Raw genomic sequence first — 17,891 nt, 5'->3', positions numbered from 1 at the left:
CTCTCCTTCCACCATGTAGGTCTGGGGAATATTAAGGAGAAAAATAGTTTAGTTGCCTAAAAGAAAACAGGAAAGGATGCCGTATTGTTGTAAATATTAAATGTTGAAAGTTAAGAAAGTGAAAATAGCCGGGTGGTGGTGGTGGCGGCGGCGGCGGCGGCGCACGCCTTTCATCCCAGCACTCGGGAGGCAGAGGCAGGTGGATCTTGGAGTTTGAGGCTAGCCTGGTCTACAGAGTGAGTTCCTGGACAGCCAGGGATATACAGAGAGACCCTGTCTCAAAAACCAACCAAGCAACCAAACAAACCAACCCTCATAGAGTGCCATTAATAATTCTATCAAGTAATCATCCTGTTTGACATAGATCTTGCACAGTGACTCAACAGGAGGGCCGGGGCTGGTGCTCAGATGTGGTGATATATTGTGTACCCTAATAAAATCTGCCTGAAGATCAGAGAACAGAACAAGCCACTAGATTAAACATAGAGGCCAGAGAGTGGTGGCGCATGCCTTTAATCCTAGCACTCAGTAGGCAGAGATCCGTCTGGATCTCTGTGAGTTCAAAGCCACCCTGGACTACATGAGATTGACTCAGTCTAGGAGAGAAAACAGCCTGGTGGTGGTGGCACATGCTTTTAATTGCAGTATTTGGGAAGCACACACGCCATTAATCCCAGCACTAGGAAGGAAGTGGTGGCTGGGTGGAGAAAGGTATATAAGGCATGAGGAGACAGGAACTGAAGGGTTTTTCAGGCTGAGGAGTCCTAGAGGTAAGAGGTGGCTTGTTCCTTTGTCTCTCTGTTCTTCAGGTAAATTTTATTAGGGTACACAATATATCACCACACTCAGACCTTCTGACACGTAGACCAGGGAGGGTCATGTTGCTGCCACAGCCCCATGGCGGGGTGTAGTAGAAACGACAGAAAAGCTTAGAGGAAGGGCATAGAACTGTGATAGCAGTCCAAGAAATGTCTCTGTTGTCTCCTGGAGATAGCGAGCTACACAAAGTGATCAGGATGTGCTACTGAGGAGTGCACTGTTTTCCTGTTTCTCATCACCTCATGTCATATCATCTAGGATGAGACGAGACAGGCTTGACACTGGAAATTAAAATTCCACCTACCACTCGTATAAACGATAAGGTATGACATAAAAGGGATTCGTCTCCTGAACTTTGTTGGACCAGAGGTTTTACTGACAGGACAGAGATAAAAACAAGAAAGAGGAGGATTTGACAAAGAATAGATGGGGTGGGGGGAAGTTCGATGATCTTGCATCAAGCAACCAATGACATTACTAGTGGAAGTACTTTATATAATATATATATAATCATTATATTTATATACTATATACCTATATAATCATAAATCATTATTTAAAAGAAAAACAAAATTATATCTCCATATATATAAAATAATTTTAAAATGATTTTTTGAAATAGATATGTTTTTGGTGTTCTTAACTATTTATACATATTTAAATGGTTAATTATCATCAAACACACCATTTCGTAGTTACTGTGTATGTATGGATGTGCATGTGACAATGTTTGTGTGTTCAGAACACTAAGAATCTACTCTTTCACTCTCTCAGCAAAAATATACAAATTTCAACATTAATAACCAGTCTTCATGTTGTATCTTAGATATTTAGATAAATCTAGTTTACCTACAGCTTTTTAAAAGAATAAACACAACCCAAATCTTTAAGATTTTTTTTTTTCTAAAGTTATCAAGACTGTAATGTTGTCTCAGAAAGATGCAGAACCAGTTTTGGACTAATTGGATGTATTTCACCAGAAACAAAATTTGAAGTTGTGTGACTAAACAGGTCCATTGAAATGGGCAGCCAGCTGCCAACAGCCCCAGAGTGTATAATTCCTCAAGGGCCCAGAGAAGTACCCATGGGGTCTACAATTCCCATCTACTGATAGCTGCCCTGGGCAGGCCCTACCATTTTCCATCGGTTAACTGCAGTGTGGGTCTCACCAGACTCTTGTCCCTTGAACTTCTCATTGGCTTTCACATCCGGTCCTAAGATGATGCAATACAGTGTTGCCAAGTGACCGTGACATCATAGAATGGCCAACAGTGTGGTCTCAAGATGTTTCACTCACACCTAGACAGTTTGAATGAGGAAGATTTGGAGGACACGTACTGCAGTATTGAAATCCAAGCAGCCTTTATTCTTTCCTCCTGTGTGACTTTCTTCGGGGGACTCATCATCTTAGTCTTTTTCAGAATCATCTTGAAAATCGCAAAAAAATGGCAAAGCATCAAGCATTCAGGAGCCGTCTTGGTCAGTTCCCTTGCTTGGGACATCTGTGTGTGAAGACTGGGGCTAAGTTTGGCACATGTCTATGTTTAGCAAGCAGTTCAGGCCTTCCTTGATTTTTCAGGCTAATGAGCCTGATGAGTCATAAAGGGCAGGAAGCAGGGCCCAAGGCCACCAGTGCAAAACTTGGTGAGCATGGATGACGATGGACGCACCAGAGTCTCTGTTCTGAGAAAACTTCCGTAAACATTGCCAGTTAAGGCCAAATGTGGTACTTTGTGGGTTAGTCACTTGAGGCAGGAAGATTGCTGTGTGTTTGAGAGAGAGAGAGAGAGAGAGAGAGAGAGAGAGAGAGAGAGAGAGAGAGAGAGGGAATATATATATATATATGTATATATATATATATATATATATATATAATTTTAAAGAAGAACATAAAGGTCTACATAGCGAGTTCCAGGCCAGCCAGAGCTACGAAGACTATGTCCGATGTAGGCTTGAGATCAGCCTAGGCTCCATGAGACCTGTTTCAGAGAGTTTTGTTAATTACTGAAGGGAGTCACAGAGGCACAGACAGCAACTCACTCTTTCTTTTGAATAGTCTTCGCGCATGATTTCTATGTGTCTGTATGTATATGTGCTTTATGTGTTTTTATGTGTTAGCTACACCAGCCACAAATGCCTGGGCATTTACTGGAGCTTAACTCACTTTGCAAAGGTTGATGTGATTTAACTGCTGGCAAATGATGACAACGGGAACAAATGATAACAATAGGAACCAATGATTGGAACAAATGATAACAGTGGGAACAAATGATGACAATGGGAACAAATGATTGGAACAAATGATGACAGTGGGAACAAATGATGACAATGGGAACAAATGATTGGAACAAATGATGACAGTGGGAACAAATGATGACAATGGGAACAAATGATGGCAATAGGAACAAATGATGACAATAGGAATAAATGATGACAATAGGAACAAATGATGACAATAGGAACAAATGACAATGGGAACAAATGATGGCAATAGGAATAAATGATGACAATAGGAACAAATGACAATGGGAACAAATGACAATAGGAACAAATGATGACAATGGGAACAAATGATGACAATAGGAACAAATGATGACAATAGGAACAAATGGTGACAATAGGAACAAATGGTGACAATAGGAACAAATGATGACAATAGGAACAAATGGTGACAATGGGAACAAATGATGACAACAGGAACAAATGATGACAATAGGAACAAATGATGCTCTATGAAGATGACATTGTTTGAAATTCCTCTCTTCCTTTTTTATTTATTTAATTTTTTTTGGTTGACCTGGAACTGACTCTGTAGAACAGGCTGTCCTCGAACTCACAGAGATCCGCCTGCCTCTGCCTCCTGAGTGCTGGGATTAAAGGTGTGCGCCACCACAATCAGCTTAATGGAAGAATTGCATCAAGCCCTCTGTAGTTTGTTATCCTTTTCACTTCTTAAACTTTTGTTTCTTCCTGGAAGAGATTATAGTAGTTTTTTTGTAATAGAATACATTTTTATGTGTGTATCATAATTCATATTGCAAATTTTGCTTAAATATATCTCAATGATAAGGTGGTATAAAGTAGCATAGTTTGAAATAAGAATAAAAAGTTAAGGTTATTAGTAATATGGATTTTATATTTTTATATTTGAGAATATCTAGTATTGAAGTTCATAGATTTTATTGATAAGACAGTTTACTCTGCAGTTGTTTCTACTTTAAAGACTTTAAACAGGGCTGGAGGGGTGGCTCAGGGGTTAAGAGCACTGGGTGCTCTTCCAGAGGTCCTGAGTTCAATTCCCAGCACCTACACGGAGACTCACAACTGTCTATACTTCTAGTTCCAAAGGATCTGATGCCCTCTTCTGGCTACCCTGGGCACCAGGCACATGCTTGGTGGACAGAAATTACATTCAGGCAAAACACCCAGATACATAAATAAAAATAAAGAAAACCTTTGAAGACAGGACTTTAAACAATGTTATAAAATTATTGGGGAAAGAATTCTGATACTCTGCAGATTAATGTGTATGGTGAACATATGCGCTCTCTCTCTCTCTCTCTCTCTCTCTCTGTGTGTGTGTGTGTGTGTGCGTGTGTGTGTGCGTGTGCGTGTGTGTGTGTGTGTGTGTGTGTGTGTGTGTGTGTGTGTGTGTGGTGTGTTTGTGTAGTTTGTAGCATTTAGAAATCTCTTTAGTTGACTGCTCTAGGAAATGTTTAGTGGTCACAGTGTTCGTTTCCTGGGTTGGGGAAGGTAGAATTATTTCTGACTAATACCATGACAAGACCCTCCCCAGCCTAAAGAGGAATCCTTTCTCTCAAGCTGCAGCTCACTGGCCATTCCTTTTTCTCGCTCACAGAAACTGTTCTCATCAGGGAGAAGTGGCCTTAATCCTTTAAGAAGATTTTACTTTTATAGAGTATTTCATGACCGCATAGAATTGTTGCTTTCTGCACAGACCTTCGTGGGGCAAGTGTTGGTGAGTTTCACTTACACTGTTCTCATGCCAATGAACTGTAGCCTTGGACATGATCATAGTCCCCTCTGGACTTTGGTCACACAGGTAGGCGTCTTCTTTCCTGGGGTGGTTTTAGCTGTGTTTAAGCACTGTGTGTAGGGCGCTCTAGTCATCAATCTGCTTTATTTTTCTCTAAGTGAGCAAAATTACTTAGATTTTATACTTATTGTTTGCCCCTCTGCAAGTTTCATTAGTCAAGTCGTGTGCACTTTGTGCTTTTCATAGAGATGTGTCTAGAACATAAATACTAGAAAAACATCTGTTTGGAAAGTGTTGTATGCTTTGACTTTCCGGTAGAGGTGAAGGGGCTTAGATTAGGTGGCTAATTTTTCTAGTTTCTAAGAAGGAAAGTGTAACATGAATTCTGATTGGTCTTAATAATAAAAACCTGGAGTCAGATACCAAGGATGAAAGCTGAAAGATCAGAGAAGCAGAGCAGCCAGCCACCAGACTTCTTACCTCTGCTAAATCATCAGACCAAAAGGGGGCCAAGATCCTGTCTCCACCCTGCCTTATCACTTCCTCTCTCTCTGCCCAGCCATATCATGTCCTGTTTCTTCCTCCCAAGTACTAGGATTAAAGGTGTTTGCCTCCCAAATACTGGGATCAAAGGCATGAGATCCCAAGTGCTGGGATTAAAGGTGTGTGCCACCACTGCCTGGCCTCTAGTGGCTAGCTCAGCACTTTTTTTTTTTTTAAAAGATTTATTTATTATGTACACAGTATGTATGACTGCAGGCCAGAAGAGGGCATCAAATTTTGTTACAGATGGTTGTGAGCCACCATGTGGGTGCTGGGAATTGAACTCAGGACCTCTGGAAGAACAGCCAGTGCTCTTAACCTCTGAGCCATCTCTCCAGTCCCTAGCTCAGCACTCTTATCTCCAGGCAAGCTTTATTTGTTTGCGCACAAACAAAATATCACCACAAGAAAGTTATGATCCTAGCCGGGCGGTGGTGGCGCACGCCTTTAATCCCAGCACTCGGGAGGCAGAGACAGGCGGATCTCTGTGAGTTCGAGGCCAGCCTGGTCTACCAAGTGAGTTCCAGGAAAGGCGCAAAGCTACACAGAGAAACCCTGTCTCGAAAAACCAAAAAAAAAAAAAAAAAAGTTATGATCCAAGGATGACTGTTTTTTTTTTAACCACTGCCATTTTGTAGAATATATGAGAAATGCTTCATTGTCTAGTACACAATCAACTTCTACTACCATTTAATGGATTGTGAAAGAATATGTGTTGTCTGATACTCATGCAGTACTTTTCAGTGTCTCTAATTATTTGCTGAATGATTGAAAGGGGCATGTCAAAGCCTTCATTGTTTTTTTATTGGATGTCTTCCATTTCCAACAGAATTTGAATGGTATAGTCCTACTTGCCTAGAGTCACCTATTAGACTGTCTTTTTAGTGTTCTTAGCCAATAGGGAATATCTGCTTTCTTCTGGCATATCTTACAATACAGTATCAGCATAATATAAATTCTACGTTTGTTCCCTTTCAACCCTTTTGTCCTATTTCCTCTGACCTGTGTCTCTTGCAGGTGTCATAGAGCTGGATTTTTGTTCTTGCCTTTATTAGACAACGTACTTTGCTTTTAGTTCACCAGGGGGATTTTTCAGTGGATGCTCACAGGCCCAGTGGACACCCAGGAGGGCCACAGGCCACTCTTGGTCAATTCCGTGGCAGTTAACTGCAGCCATTTCTTGTTCCTTGGTGTGCACAGTCTTCTCAGCTGCCCTGGGTGCCACTGCTTGTGGGAGCTGGTCTTCTCCAGGCTCTTTTGGGCTAAACCTGGCCTGGCAGATGAGTGTTCTCAGGCTTTGGAGGGGAGACAGGGCTGGGGACCCAGCTTGAGCCAGAAAATGTCAGCTCAGCACTGGTCACAGACAGGCAGGGGTTTTCCTGCTCTGGCCTTGGGGGCCACTCTTCACATTCAGCTTACTGCTTGCTGACTTTTTATAAGCTGATTTTTTTTTTCTTTTTAAAGATTTTTTTTTAACTTGTTATGTATACAGCATTCTGCCTGCATGTATGCCTGCAGGCCAGAAGAGGGCACCAGATCTCATTACAGATGGTTGTGAGCCACCATGTGGTTGCTGGGAATTGAACTCAGGACACCTGGAAAAGCAGCCAGTGCTTTTAACCGCTGAGCTATCTCTCCAACCCTTATAAACTGATTTTTATAAATTGGATTTCAGCTATATACAATGACTGTAAAGGAGATTTATAAGGCCTTCTTGGAGCATTATAGAGAATTAGATAATAATATGTGTAAACCACTTAGGGCATATTAAATATTAGCCGATATTTGCATTTTAATTATTGTCTTTTTGGTACCTTCTATTATGGATAATTCTGTTCCAACATAAATATATATATAGCTGGATTTTTTTTTTGTTTTGTTTTGTTTTTGTTTTTCGAGACAGGGTTTCTCTGTAGGTTTGGAGCCTGTCCTGGACTGGCTCTGTAGACCAGGCTGGCCTTGAACTCACAGAGATCCGCCTGCCTCTGCCTCCCGAGTGCTGGGAATACAGGTGTGGGCCACCACCGCCCAGCTTATAGCTAGATTTTTATTCTTGTATTTATTTGAGAATATGCTTAGTCTGTGGGCATTTTCTTTTTCTTGTTTATTTTTAAGACTTTATTTTAATTACAGAATTCCTCCCTTCCCTTTCTTACCTCTGAGCTCTCCCATCTACCCCTCCCTGCTTTCCTTCAAACCCGTGGCCTCTCTTTTCATCAGTCATTAGCATTTTCCTGATTAATGATTGATGTGAGAGTACCCAGCCCACTATGGGTGATACCACCCTGCACAGATAGTCCTGGGTGTGTAAGAAAGAGAGCTGATTTGGGGGGACAATGTAATGCATGTATACAATGTATTATAAACACACTCACCCCCATGACCCTCTTTGGTGTACCCCTTCCTGCTGGGGGATTGGCATAGGCAGCTTCCTGGCTCGGTTCCACCGGATGTGTGTGCCTCATATACCAGACTAACTGGCGTGGTAAAAACACTCACTTTCTTCTCACGTAACGTCTTCCCGAGGAGGGGAGTGTCCACAAGGACACATCACGGGCAGTTCAAGTCCAAGACTGTTATTTATGAGCCCTCATTTCTGTCATGAAATGAAGCACGTGACACATGCTAAGCACCCAGGAAGCATTCACTGAACTCAAGTGTGTGAGAGTTAAAGTTAAGTAAAATGGGTACCTGTTGAGTTAGTGTAAAGCTCCATCCACTTTTCTTCAATGAACGGATGAATGAATGAATGAATGAATGAATGAATGAATGAATACTGGCATAAATGAATGTTGAACATAGTGCTACACACACATAGGTGAGGTCAGGGAAAACCAGTTTCCTCCTTCCCTGCACATAGTGATAAAAATACACTACAATATTTACTTCATTTAAAATAGAAAACACAATTTCATGGGCTTATTTAGTCCATGTCAATAAAAGACCATCTTGTCCCTGTCCTTTTCTGTTTTCAGGTGATCCTTGTCTTTGTACTAAGCATCGGCTCTCTTATAATCTATTTCATCAATTCAACAGAGTGAGTAAAAACCCCGGTTATTTTTGTTTGCTTTATCAGTAATTTAATTGCTTTAGAATCTCTCTTCCGGGATGTCAAATAGAGTTTTGCTTGCATGTGCGCAACCCCCCTCCCCAGCCTGCCTCCCACCCCTCACAGAAGCGAAATCAAAATGGTAAAGCGTGTAGCTGCCCCTTGTGAGCACTGACTCCAGTTCTGTGGTAAGCACCTGCGTCGGCCCTGCATTTTGCCCCCCCCCCCCATTGCTAGTGTTGGGGTGGGCTGTACAGCAGTACTTCAGAGCTTCTGGGACTGGAAACTTCCAGCTGTCAGCTCCCTCACATGGAGCCGCTTTGAATTCCATACAAGTTGAGAAAGAAGTCCTGGGGTATCTCAGAGCCTCTGTTAGGCTTCAGAGACCTTTGTGTGGTTTGGAAATTGATTCAACCTTGGATCAATTCTTTGAAGTCCTCCCCTTCTTATTTATCTTAAGGCTAGGGCAATATTTTTAAAACACTAAACTCAGTCTAATTTAAACTTCATGCCAAACCTCTGAAAATTATATTAAATACCCAGCTGGGGTAAAATTAAGAATTGCAGCCACAAAAGCCACACTACTTGAGAAAATCCAGGGAAATGATAGTCTTTGCTTTGTAAATTCCTGACACATCTTTTAGGAGCTGCCTTTGAATTTGTTTCAGATCCAGTCATTTGGTCTAAAGTAGCCTTGTCTCAAAGGGTTAGAGAAGCTGAAAAATCCTGACTAGATAGATGGTTTCTCAACCGCAAAGGACCATAAAATTCTGGATCCGCGCTTATGAAGTTGAAGTGGAACTGATAAGCTCTGTGATGGAGTCGTGGGCCATTCCCCCACTGTCCTAAGCTCCAGGGATGGCCTAGTGCCTTCACTTATTCATAGTTCCACTCCTCAAAGGAGGATAATTCCATTCAGATGTGAGCATGAGTCTTTCTTGAATGGAGCACTCATGGTGAATATGCGCATTGCCTGTCCCGCCCTTATGGCTCCACTGTAGACATAGGTTTTTAAATCTTCATCTTTGCGAAACAGTCCCATTTCTTTCCAGCCTCACTGGAATGTGTTCTACATCTGAAGACAGAACCCTCACTGTTGATTTGAGTTTCAATGCTTTCTTCAGTTTCTATTTTGGGTTGAGGGTAAGTACCTAGGTAAAATGATAACAACTACGGTCTCCCCCCCCTCCCCATCCCCCAGAAGCAATGTAAAGAGACCAGTTAGTTCCCCAGTTCTCCAGTCTCCCTTGGTTCTCGGGCTCTAAAGGTAGAACTATACCCTAAGCTGTTAAATATTTAGTGAGACCCAAAACCCTCATCTGCTGTGCTTGAAAGTGTAAGCCAGGTCCAGAATTCCAGCACAACTGGAACAACCCCACTATTAAACTCTGTGTCCGCAGTCCTCACTGGCTTCTGGCCTTCCACTGGCGAAGTCTGACTGACAATCAGAAGCTTGCAAAACTTGAATGTCATTGCTATACTAATGGCGTGTGTGCCATCTTATATTTGTATCTTTGATTTGTTTTCCAAGTGTTTTTAAGTTCTACTTAATTTTGTTTTAGGTGTATGGGTGTTATGTCTTCATGTATGGACACTGTCCTAAACCATATGTCATCACTGATCCCAAATAATAAGCTCTATGTATATGACATACACACGCAGATCTATAAAATGAAATACGTACATATATAGAATTATATCCTCTATTAATGTACATAGTGTCTATATAGATATATCAGAAAGCTCTAGGGATAGTAGAAAGCTCACAGTGTTTAAATGTGAGAGTTAGGTAAAATCACTATATGCTCATTAATAGAACACTCATTAAAAGTGTGATTTCTCTCTTCCTCTCACTTTTCTTTTGTTCTGGTTGGTTGGTTTTTGAGACAAGTCACACTATATAGCCCTGGCTGTCCCAGAACTCTCTTTGTAGACCAGGGTGGCCTCAGACTCACAGAAACCCACCTGCCTCTGCCTCCCAAGTGCTGGGATTAAAGTTGTGTATCACCACACTCAGCCCAAGGTACAATCTCTTTATGTAATATGTATGCATTTGCGTGTTTGCATAAATGTATTTGTATCTGTGTTAAATAGCATGAGATTAAAACTTCAGTTAATGAATGAAATATAGCTGAATAATAACTATCCTTCACAGTCCCTTTAAAATTCTCGATGGTAGGAAGGTAATGGAGAAATAGCTTCTCAGTTAAGAGCACCTGATGCTTTGTAGAGGACCTGCATTCAGTTCCCTGTTCCTACATGGTAGTTTACAACTGTCTGCAATTTCAGTTCCAAAGGTTCTGACGCCCTCTTCTGGCCTCTGTGGGCACCAGGCTTGCACATGGTGCACATACTAACATGCAGGCTTACATACATACAAACATACTTATGTACATAGAATAATTTTAAAATCTTTAAAACAAAATCCCCAAGGTAATCTAATTGGGTGTGTTGTTGCCATTTCAGTTTTGGGCAGCTGATGACAAGATCAAGTTCTGGTTGGAGATGAATTCAATTGTAGACATTTTCACCGTACCACCAACCTTCATTTCTTATTATTTGAAGAGTAATTGGCTAGGTAAGTGTGCTGTGGCAATCACTAATTAGTATCAATGTTGTTTTAGCCCCAAACCACTCAACATTCATTTAGAATATTTGTCTTTTTTTTTAAACACCTCACTGCCTTTTCAAAGGACCTCCTCTTGACTGTAGAGTTTTGTACTACATTTGCAGAAACAGTTTTTGTTTTGTTTTGTTGTTTTCTTTTGAGATAGGATCTCCCTCTGTAGCTCAGGCTGGCCTTGGACTCCCAGACATCCACCTGCTTCTGCCTCACGGATGTTGGGCTGTGTCATCATCAGAATGATCAGAAATCATTTCTTGATCTCAGCATGTAGCGGTACACCTGGCACACAGCAAGTGCCCAGTAGTTTTTGATGGGATAATGGTATCTACATCCGGAGGGGCAGGGCTCCAGCACCCATGGACCCTTATGTTGGGATCTCATTTGGACTCCAAGAATGACCTCCCCTGCCTTCTCAAGGTCAATTATCATAGTCAGATATGCTGTAACATGTCTTTAGTTGTTGTTGTTTTGTCTTTAAGGTGGGTGTATTGATGATGCATGGGCTTTTAACAGTCGTTTTTTATAAAATTTTATGTTTTATTTATTGTTTATAAAAGACACACCAATTTGGCCAGGCAGTAGTGGCACACGCCTTTAATCCCAGCACTCGGGAGGCAGAGGCAGGTGGATCTCTGTGAGTTCGAGGCCAGCCTGGGCTACCAAGTGAGTTCCAGGAAAGGCGCAAAGCTACACAGAGAAACCCTGTCTCGAAAAACAAAAACAAAAAAACAAACAAACAAAAAAGAGCTTCAGGGAAGGTGAGTGCATGCACATCCCAATCACGGTATATTTCAGGCTGCTCTCTTCCGGTTGCTTTGTAGGTTTCAGATTTCTAAGAGCTCTGCGGCTGCTCGAACTCCCGAAAATCTTACAGATCCTCCATGTCATCAAGTCCAGGTAAGTGCAGCCCAGCCTGGCGAGCCAGCTCGGCAGTTTGGGTTGGGAAATGAAAACATGTACTGGTCCGCAAGCTCCCCATGTCCCAGCAGAATTCCAGTGTGAAAACTGGGACGTCCCTCAGCATCTGTGTGCTCACTCCCCCACTCACTGCCTCCATGTAGCATGTAGCACCCTGGCTGGGAACTTGGCAGTCCTTGTAAAGAGATGGCCCGTTCCTTGTTTCGCAAAATTACCGGAAGTCGATCTGCTTTAATTTTCATTCCAGGTCTCTCTCCCCAAAACAAAAATAGTCAGCCAATACAGAGGTTTGGGTCTCATGCATGTGTTATTAAGAATCCCCTCTCTCTGTGTGGCTGGAGAAAGCTGTTCTAGAAGCTGGGGATTGTTAAACAGACAGTGCCAGAGGGGGATTCCTCCCATGGAGTTCCTGGTCAGGACCACAGGCCCCCAAACAATGCAGCCTCCTGATTTCCCACAAGGAGTAGATGATAAGGTCCAGGTGCTGAAGACACCACACATCTTAGTTGTATAATATAGAGGAATCAACCTGGAGCTAAGCTGAAAGTGTCCTCCCCGCTGGCCAGCCTTTATAGTCCTCCCAGGAAGATGCTGAGCAAGCTGCTGGGGTAGAAAAGGCGTCGATGGTCTTACACAGTTGTGAACCCTACAGCTATCAGATCAACTTGCCAGACACGATGTGCCCACTGTGCAGCAACGGCACTGCTGTCGTGGGATCCAAGCTCTCTGCGTGGGTTTGAGACCTGCTCTGTGGGGGGAAATCCATGTCTGGTTCTGTGACCCCAGTTAAAACCCATGCTAGGGGATATCATAGGGGCAAAGGGCACATGGATGCAATACTACTATTAGCTATATTTCATACTGTGAAACTGCCTTCTAAATAATTACATTTATACCCATAGACAAATGCTACTTCCAGCCTTAATCAGCGACGCCATTTTTTTCTAGTGATCAGTGTTGAGTGCAGAGACTCAGGGCTGTACCAAGTGCTGATAATAAGTGATACATGAGTACTCAGCCCTACTCGAATACCAGACACGTATTCCATCCCCTCTAAGGTTCAGGGAATGTTGCAGAAGCGGAGGCAGGAAGCATGAGTGTAAGAGCCAGAAGATCGGGAGAAAGGCTGCAAAATGCCATCTCTGAGCAAGACACAGCTGTTGTGGAATATTATTTTCAGATGTGTTACATTTGTTTATGCTGTGCAACATTTTTTTAAATGGCGCAAAGATATGTTGCATTCTTTTATGTTGTATTTGTTTAATTCTGTGAAGCTGTGTTACGTAGCCTGTCTAAAACACCTGATGGTCTAATAAAGAGCTGAACGGCCAATAGTGAGGCAGGAGAAAGGATAGGCGGGGCTGGCAGCAGGAAGAATTAATAGAAGGAGAAATCTGTGAGGAAGAGAAGAAAGAGCAAGAGAACAAGGAGAGGAGGATGTTAGGGGCTAGAGCCAGCCATGGAGTAAGAGTGAAAGTAAGATATACACAAGTGAAAAAAGGAAAAAGCCTAGAGGCAAAAAGGTAGATGGGATAATTTAAAGTTAAGAAAAGCTGGCAAGAAACAAGCCAAGCCAAGGCTGGGCATTTATAACTAAGAATACACCTCCATGTGTGATTTATTTGGAAACTAGGTGGCGGGCCCCCAAAGAGCCAAAGAACCAAAGAGTGAAAAACAGCCAACAACATCTTGGCACCCAACATGGGGCTAGAGTGAAAGAAAGAAAATACAACACACAGCCATTGTATTTGTGATCTCACAGTAGCCATGGATGTCTGCCTTTGGTCTGCACAAGAATGCGCCCATTGCCAATCAGGCATAGTTGGAGTGAGGAGCTCAGAGGGCACTACCCCTCACTGATGAACCGTTGTGTACTGATAAATTCAGAGCTGGGGAATCAGTTGTGTACCCAGTGGTGACTTCACTAGGTTCCAATGGATGGTTCCAATCCACTGTTCAGAAGATGGCCCTGCTTAAATTAAGTGGGTTACAAGGCACAATCAAGAGTCAGCGAATCTGGGTAAAGGACTGGTAGGGTGGGCATTGTCAGGATAAGTGAGGGCTTCAGGAGACAGTAATCAGAATGCATTTTCTGCATGTGTACAATTATGAAAGAACAGACGTAATCAATTAAAAAAAAGAAATCACCTCTTGTTGGCTACTACAGTAAGAAACACTTCTTCAGGTTTAGAGGTGTAACAGCTCCCCTGAGCATGGGCGATACCCATCAGCAGCAGTGAACTATTGCTTAGAGAAGCAGAGCCATGAACTTAGGGTGTGGCTTAATGGGGGAGTATTTACCTAGCATCTACAAGGTCCCGGGTTCAAACCCCAGCATCACAGGTAAATATAGTGCAACCTAAATATCTCCAAAAGACAGTAATAAAGGTCCAGACTATCTCTTTCACCACACTGCTACATTCTTATGAGAAATGTCAATATTGTGGTCTGAAGTGCATCTCAGGGTTAAGTCCAGCGTGTGTCCCTACATTCCTGTAATCTAGATTACAGGTCCATGCCTGGACTGCTGCCATTTTTGTTCCTGTAACCTTATACATTTGCTGAGTACTGATCCCATGTGTGCCTTTAAAACACCAGACTGATGGACGGAAACAGTAAAATCTATAACGTTTGAAGAAATGCATAACACTGGATGTGTTTCCAGCAGTGTTTCTTAGACTCTTTTTTTTTTTTTTTAAGATTTATTTATTATGTAGAGAGTGTTCTTTCTGCAAGTTTGCCATATGCCAGAAGGGGGCACCAGATCTCATTACTGATGGTTGTGAGCCACCATGTGATTGCTGGGAATTGAACTCAGGACCTCTGGAAGAGCAGACAGTGCTCTTAACCTCTGAGCCACCTCTCCAGCCCGGTCTCTTAGACTCTTAATGCATACATGAATGATACAGAGACCCTGTGACCGTGCAGACTGACAGGTGAGGGCAGAGCCCCAGGTGCTGCTGTACCTTCCAGTCTGTGGGCCACGCTGTGAGCAGAAAGCTGGGCTTTTGAAGAACAATGTGTTGGTGCTGATTGAGAACCTGCCTGCAGAGACCTAACAGTTCTTTGTCCTTATCCTTTTAGTAATTCAGTGAAGCTTTCCAAACTCATGTCAATAGTTCTCAGTACCTGGTTCACAGCTGCAGGATTCCTTCACCTGGTAAGCAGATCACCGCAGTCCCCAATGGCATCCGCCAGTGTGGGCATCCTTGCAGTCCCCAATGGCATCCGCCAGTGTGGGCATCCTTGCAGTCCCCAATGGCATCCGCCAGTGTGAGCATCCTTGTAGTCCCAATGGCATCTGCCAGTGTGAGCATTTTTTCTTCGAAACTGGAGAGGGACTAGACCAGAGGTTTATCTTTTTGCTTTCACCTTTTTGGTTTTACTTTTTATTTCCCATCATTATTTATCATAATTTTCGCATCTCCCACCATCAAGATAGCTTTGTTTCCTCTTCTGATATTTCAAAATCTGGTCTTAGTAAAAAAATCTCATTAGGGCTAAAGTTATAACACATAGGTAAGTGCTAATCCTGAAATTCATGAAAGAAAAACCAGTTACACAATTCTGAGCCAGATTTGAAGTAAGCTTTCATTAAGTACTGACGAGAAAAATGGACTCTGATCAGGTCCACCCCTGGGTTCCCAGTGAGTGTCAACAAGATGTGTGTCGTAGGAGCTTTCTAAGGACAAAATCACACAGTCACCATTATTTCTCATGTGGCTTTGTCATTTTCTAAGAACTACAACTCCCAGCATTCCAGGAAGTTACCTGGTCTTTGGGCAGGTGGGGCTCACAGGTTGACTTTGGCTTTTACATAAGGTTTATTGATAAATCTTCATGAAGTTTGGGGTTCTTAAATTTTAAATAAACACGTAAAAGTGAAGGAATGAAGCTAGGGCTAGGGCTTAGTTCAGTAGTAAAGCACTTTCCGTACAAGGCCCTGGGTTTTATTGGGGAAAAAGACAATGAAAGAATTCCAGTATTATTAAGACTGGGTAGCTGTTTTGAGAGGTTGAATTCCTGTTGCAAAAGAGAGCATTGTGACAACCCTTTAGGGATATTTCTGTTCTTCTGGAACTATCCACAGGGTAGAAAGGCTTGTTTCTACCCTGCAGAATGAGACACTGTAGGTTTCCTCAATAGAAAAGGTTCCTGACTTCAGTGCTCCAGGACAGGTGAGTTATGAGAGGATGGGAAATTGAAATGCAGTGCCAAAAGTCTTCAGAATGTTTTCTGAACAACAAAAATAAAACAGCGGAAGTCTTTTTGACTTGAGGCGCTCTCTTGAAATTAATTTAAACAATGACTATAAAAAGAGCTACAGCATAGCTTCTTAAGAAAAGAGTCAGACATTAAGCGCGGTCTCTGACAGAACCTTGGGATCTGAAACTAGGCACAGCACTCCTCAGTGGTCAGCCGGGAGGGAGGTGTTTTTGAAGAGTCAGAGCAGAAAGGGTAGATTTTCTTCACAGTGATAGTGTTGGACCAAGAGTTACATTCTTTCCAGGGCAGAAGCAACTATTGTTGTCCCAGAATTCTACAGGAGATGCCACTCAGACATCCTGTACCTTTGCTTCCAGTGAGATGGTCTCAGGCTCAATGTGGCCTAAAGGCATGTTTTATTTGACTAATTCTTTCATTAATTTTTGTCTTTGTTTTTCTTTTTTTCCCTTTCTTTTCTTTTCTTTTCTATTGTCTTCCTTCCTTTCTTCCTTCCTTCCTTCCTTTTTTTTTGTGTGGTTAGTTGCTAACTCTTATGGAGCATTCATGTGAATGTGGATTTCTGGATTCCTTGGGTGTATACAGGAGTCTGGACACCCTGTTCTCTCAAGGTCACCAGAGGTCATGGCAGAATAGCTGCTGCTGGACCGGACATGGCTGTGAGTCTTTGAAGTCTCTGCTTCAGCCCTCTAAGCACGGGAGCATGCTGGACATGGAGGTCTCCAGCAGGGGTTCATTCAGAAAAGAAAGGAGAAGCCATCAGAGGATTGGGGAACAAGAGGGTTCCATTTTGAACCACACTGATTTTGAGAATGTAAGAAACAACAAAAGAAAAGTTAAAAAAAAAAAAAAAACAACCTAAACTAAAAGAGCACAGAAAATAGATTTTTGTTGAGAGGATGTTAGAAATGACAGCCCCAAATCAAAGTTATGATTGTCCCACTGCCTTGCCATCCTGTACTGACACTATCCTTCAGCTAAAAAGTGATTACCACTCCATTTTTTTTTTTTAGGATTCAAGACGGTAGACCAGGCTGGCCTTGAACTCAGAGATCCACCTACCTCTGCCTCCCAAGAACTGGGATGAAAAGCATGCACCACCACCACCCCCTCCCCCAGCCCCCTCCCCCGCTGATACCATTCAAATTTGAGTATTAACTAGATAGAAATTTGTATGGTGCCTAAGCTTCAATTTCACAAAAGTAATAAAAGGTAGTTACAGAATACAATGGTTATAAGCTACTTAATGTGACTTGCCAAGTGGAACAATAGAAAAGTTAAGAAAAATACCTCCTTGTGTGAACAAGCGCAGATGAGCCTATAAAAATCTAACACGATCCTTTACACAAAGGCATGAACTCTTTTGACTATCAGTGCATTAGCCGGGGGTAACTTGCCCATGGCAGTAAATACCTCCTCACTCACCTTCATGAGAGCAACCCTGACTGAACTCAGAGAGTCATACCCAAAACCTCCCAGACAACACGAACAACACCATAAAGTCACAAAAGCAGGAGCAGATCTCGTTGGACAGAGAAAGGATTCAGAGGGAGAAAGCACAAGTGGTGAAAACCACCAATGTACATGTGTATATGTGCATGAAATTGTCAAAAAATAAAACACTCCCCAAAAACCTTGACTGAAAAAAAATATGTGACTAGCGGATTACTAAACGATAGAATTGAAGAGTAGACTCAAAGACGTCAGAAGAATAG

At 42.4% G+C, this 17,891-nt stretch overlaps 2 protein-coding genes across 18 annotated transcripts in view; one reads left to right on the top strand and one right to left on the bottom strand.

The window, feature by feature from the left end:
• Ash2l (ASH2 like, histone lysine methyltransferase complex subunit) overlaps positions 1-2,035 on the bottom strand; it is a 33,754-nt gene extending 31,719 nt beyond the window's left edge. For 2 of the 4 annotated variants that reach the window (XM_006982936.4, XM_006982938.4), the window contains exon 1: positions 1,954-2,035. The gene's annotated coding sequence lies outside the window, so the exon portion shown is untranslated. The remainder of the gene's footprint in view (positions 1-1,953) is intronic. The other 2 variants (XM_006982935.4, XM_006982937.4) reach the window with 1 other exon arrangement.
• Positions 1-17,891, top strand: part of Kcnu1 (potassium calcium-activated channel subfamily U member 1) — a 78,531-nt gene that overhangs the window by 9,027 nt on the left and 51,613 nt on the right. For 4 of the 14 annotated variants that reach the window (XM_076553600.1, XM_076553603.1, XM_076553597.1 and 1 more), the window contains exons 2-8: positions 1,078-1,142; positions 4,679-4,798; positions 8,335-8,396; positions 9,461-9,551; positions 10,875-10,986; positions 11,856-11,931; positions 15,037-15,112. In XM_076553600.1, the coding sequence (XP_076409715.1) occupies positions 9,471-9,551; positions 10,875-10,986; positions 11,856-11,931; positions 15,037-15,112 (345 nt within the window). In that variant the 5' untranslated portion in view covers positions 1,078-1,142; positions 4,679-4,798; positions 8,335-8,396; positions 9,461-9,470. Of the gene's footprint in view, positions 1-1,077; positions 1,143-2,064; positions 2,299-4,678; positions 4,883-8,334; positions 8,397-9,460; positions 9,552-10,874; positions 10,987-11,855; positions 11,932-15,036; positions 15,113-17,891 lie in introns of those variants that run through there. The other 10 variants (XM_076553594.1, XM_076553596.1, XM_076553593.1 and 7 more) reach the window with 3 other exon arrangements.

Source organism: Peromyscus maniculatus, chromosome 17, assembly GCF_049852395.1.
Source record: "Peromyscus maniculatus bairdii isolate BWxNUB_F1_BW_parent chromosome 17, HU_Pman_BW_mat_3.1, whole genome shotgun sequence".
NCBI lineage: Eukaryota > Metazoa > Chordata > Mammalia > Rodentia > Cricetidae > Peromyscus > Peromyscus maniculatus.
Note: the sequence above shows the minus strand (reverse complement) of the source record. Positions and strands in the feature narration are given on the sequence as shown.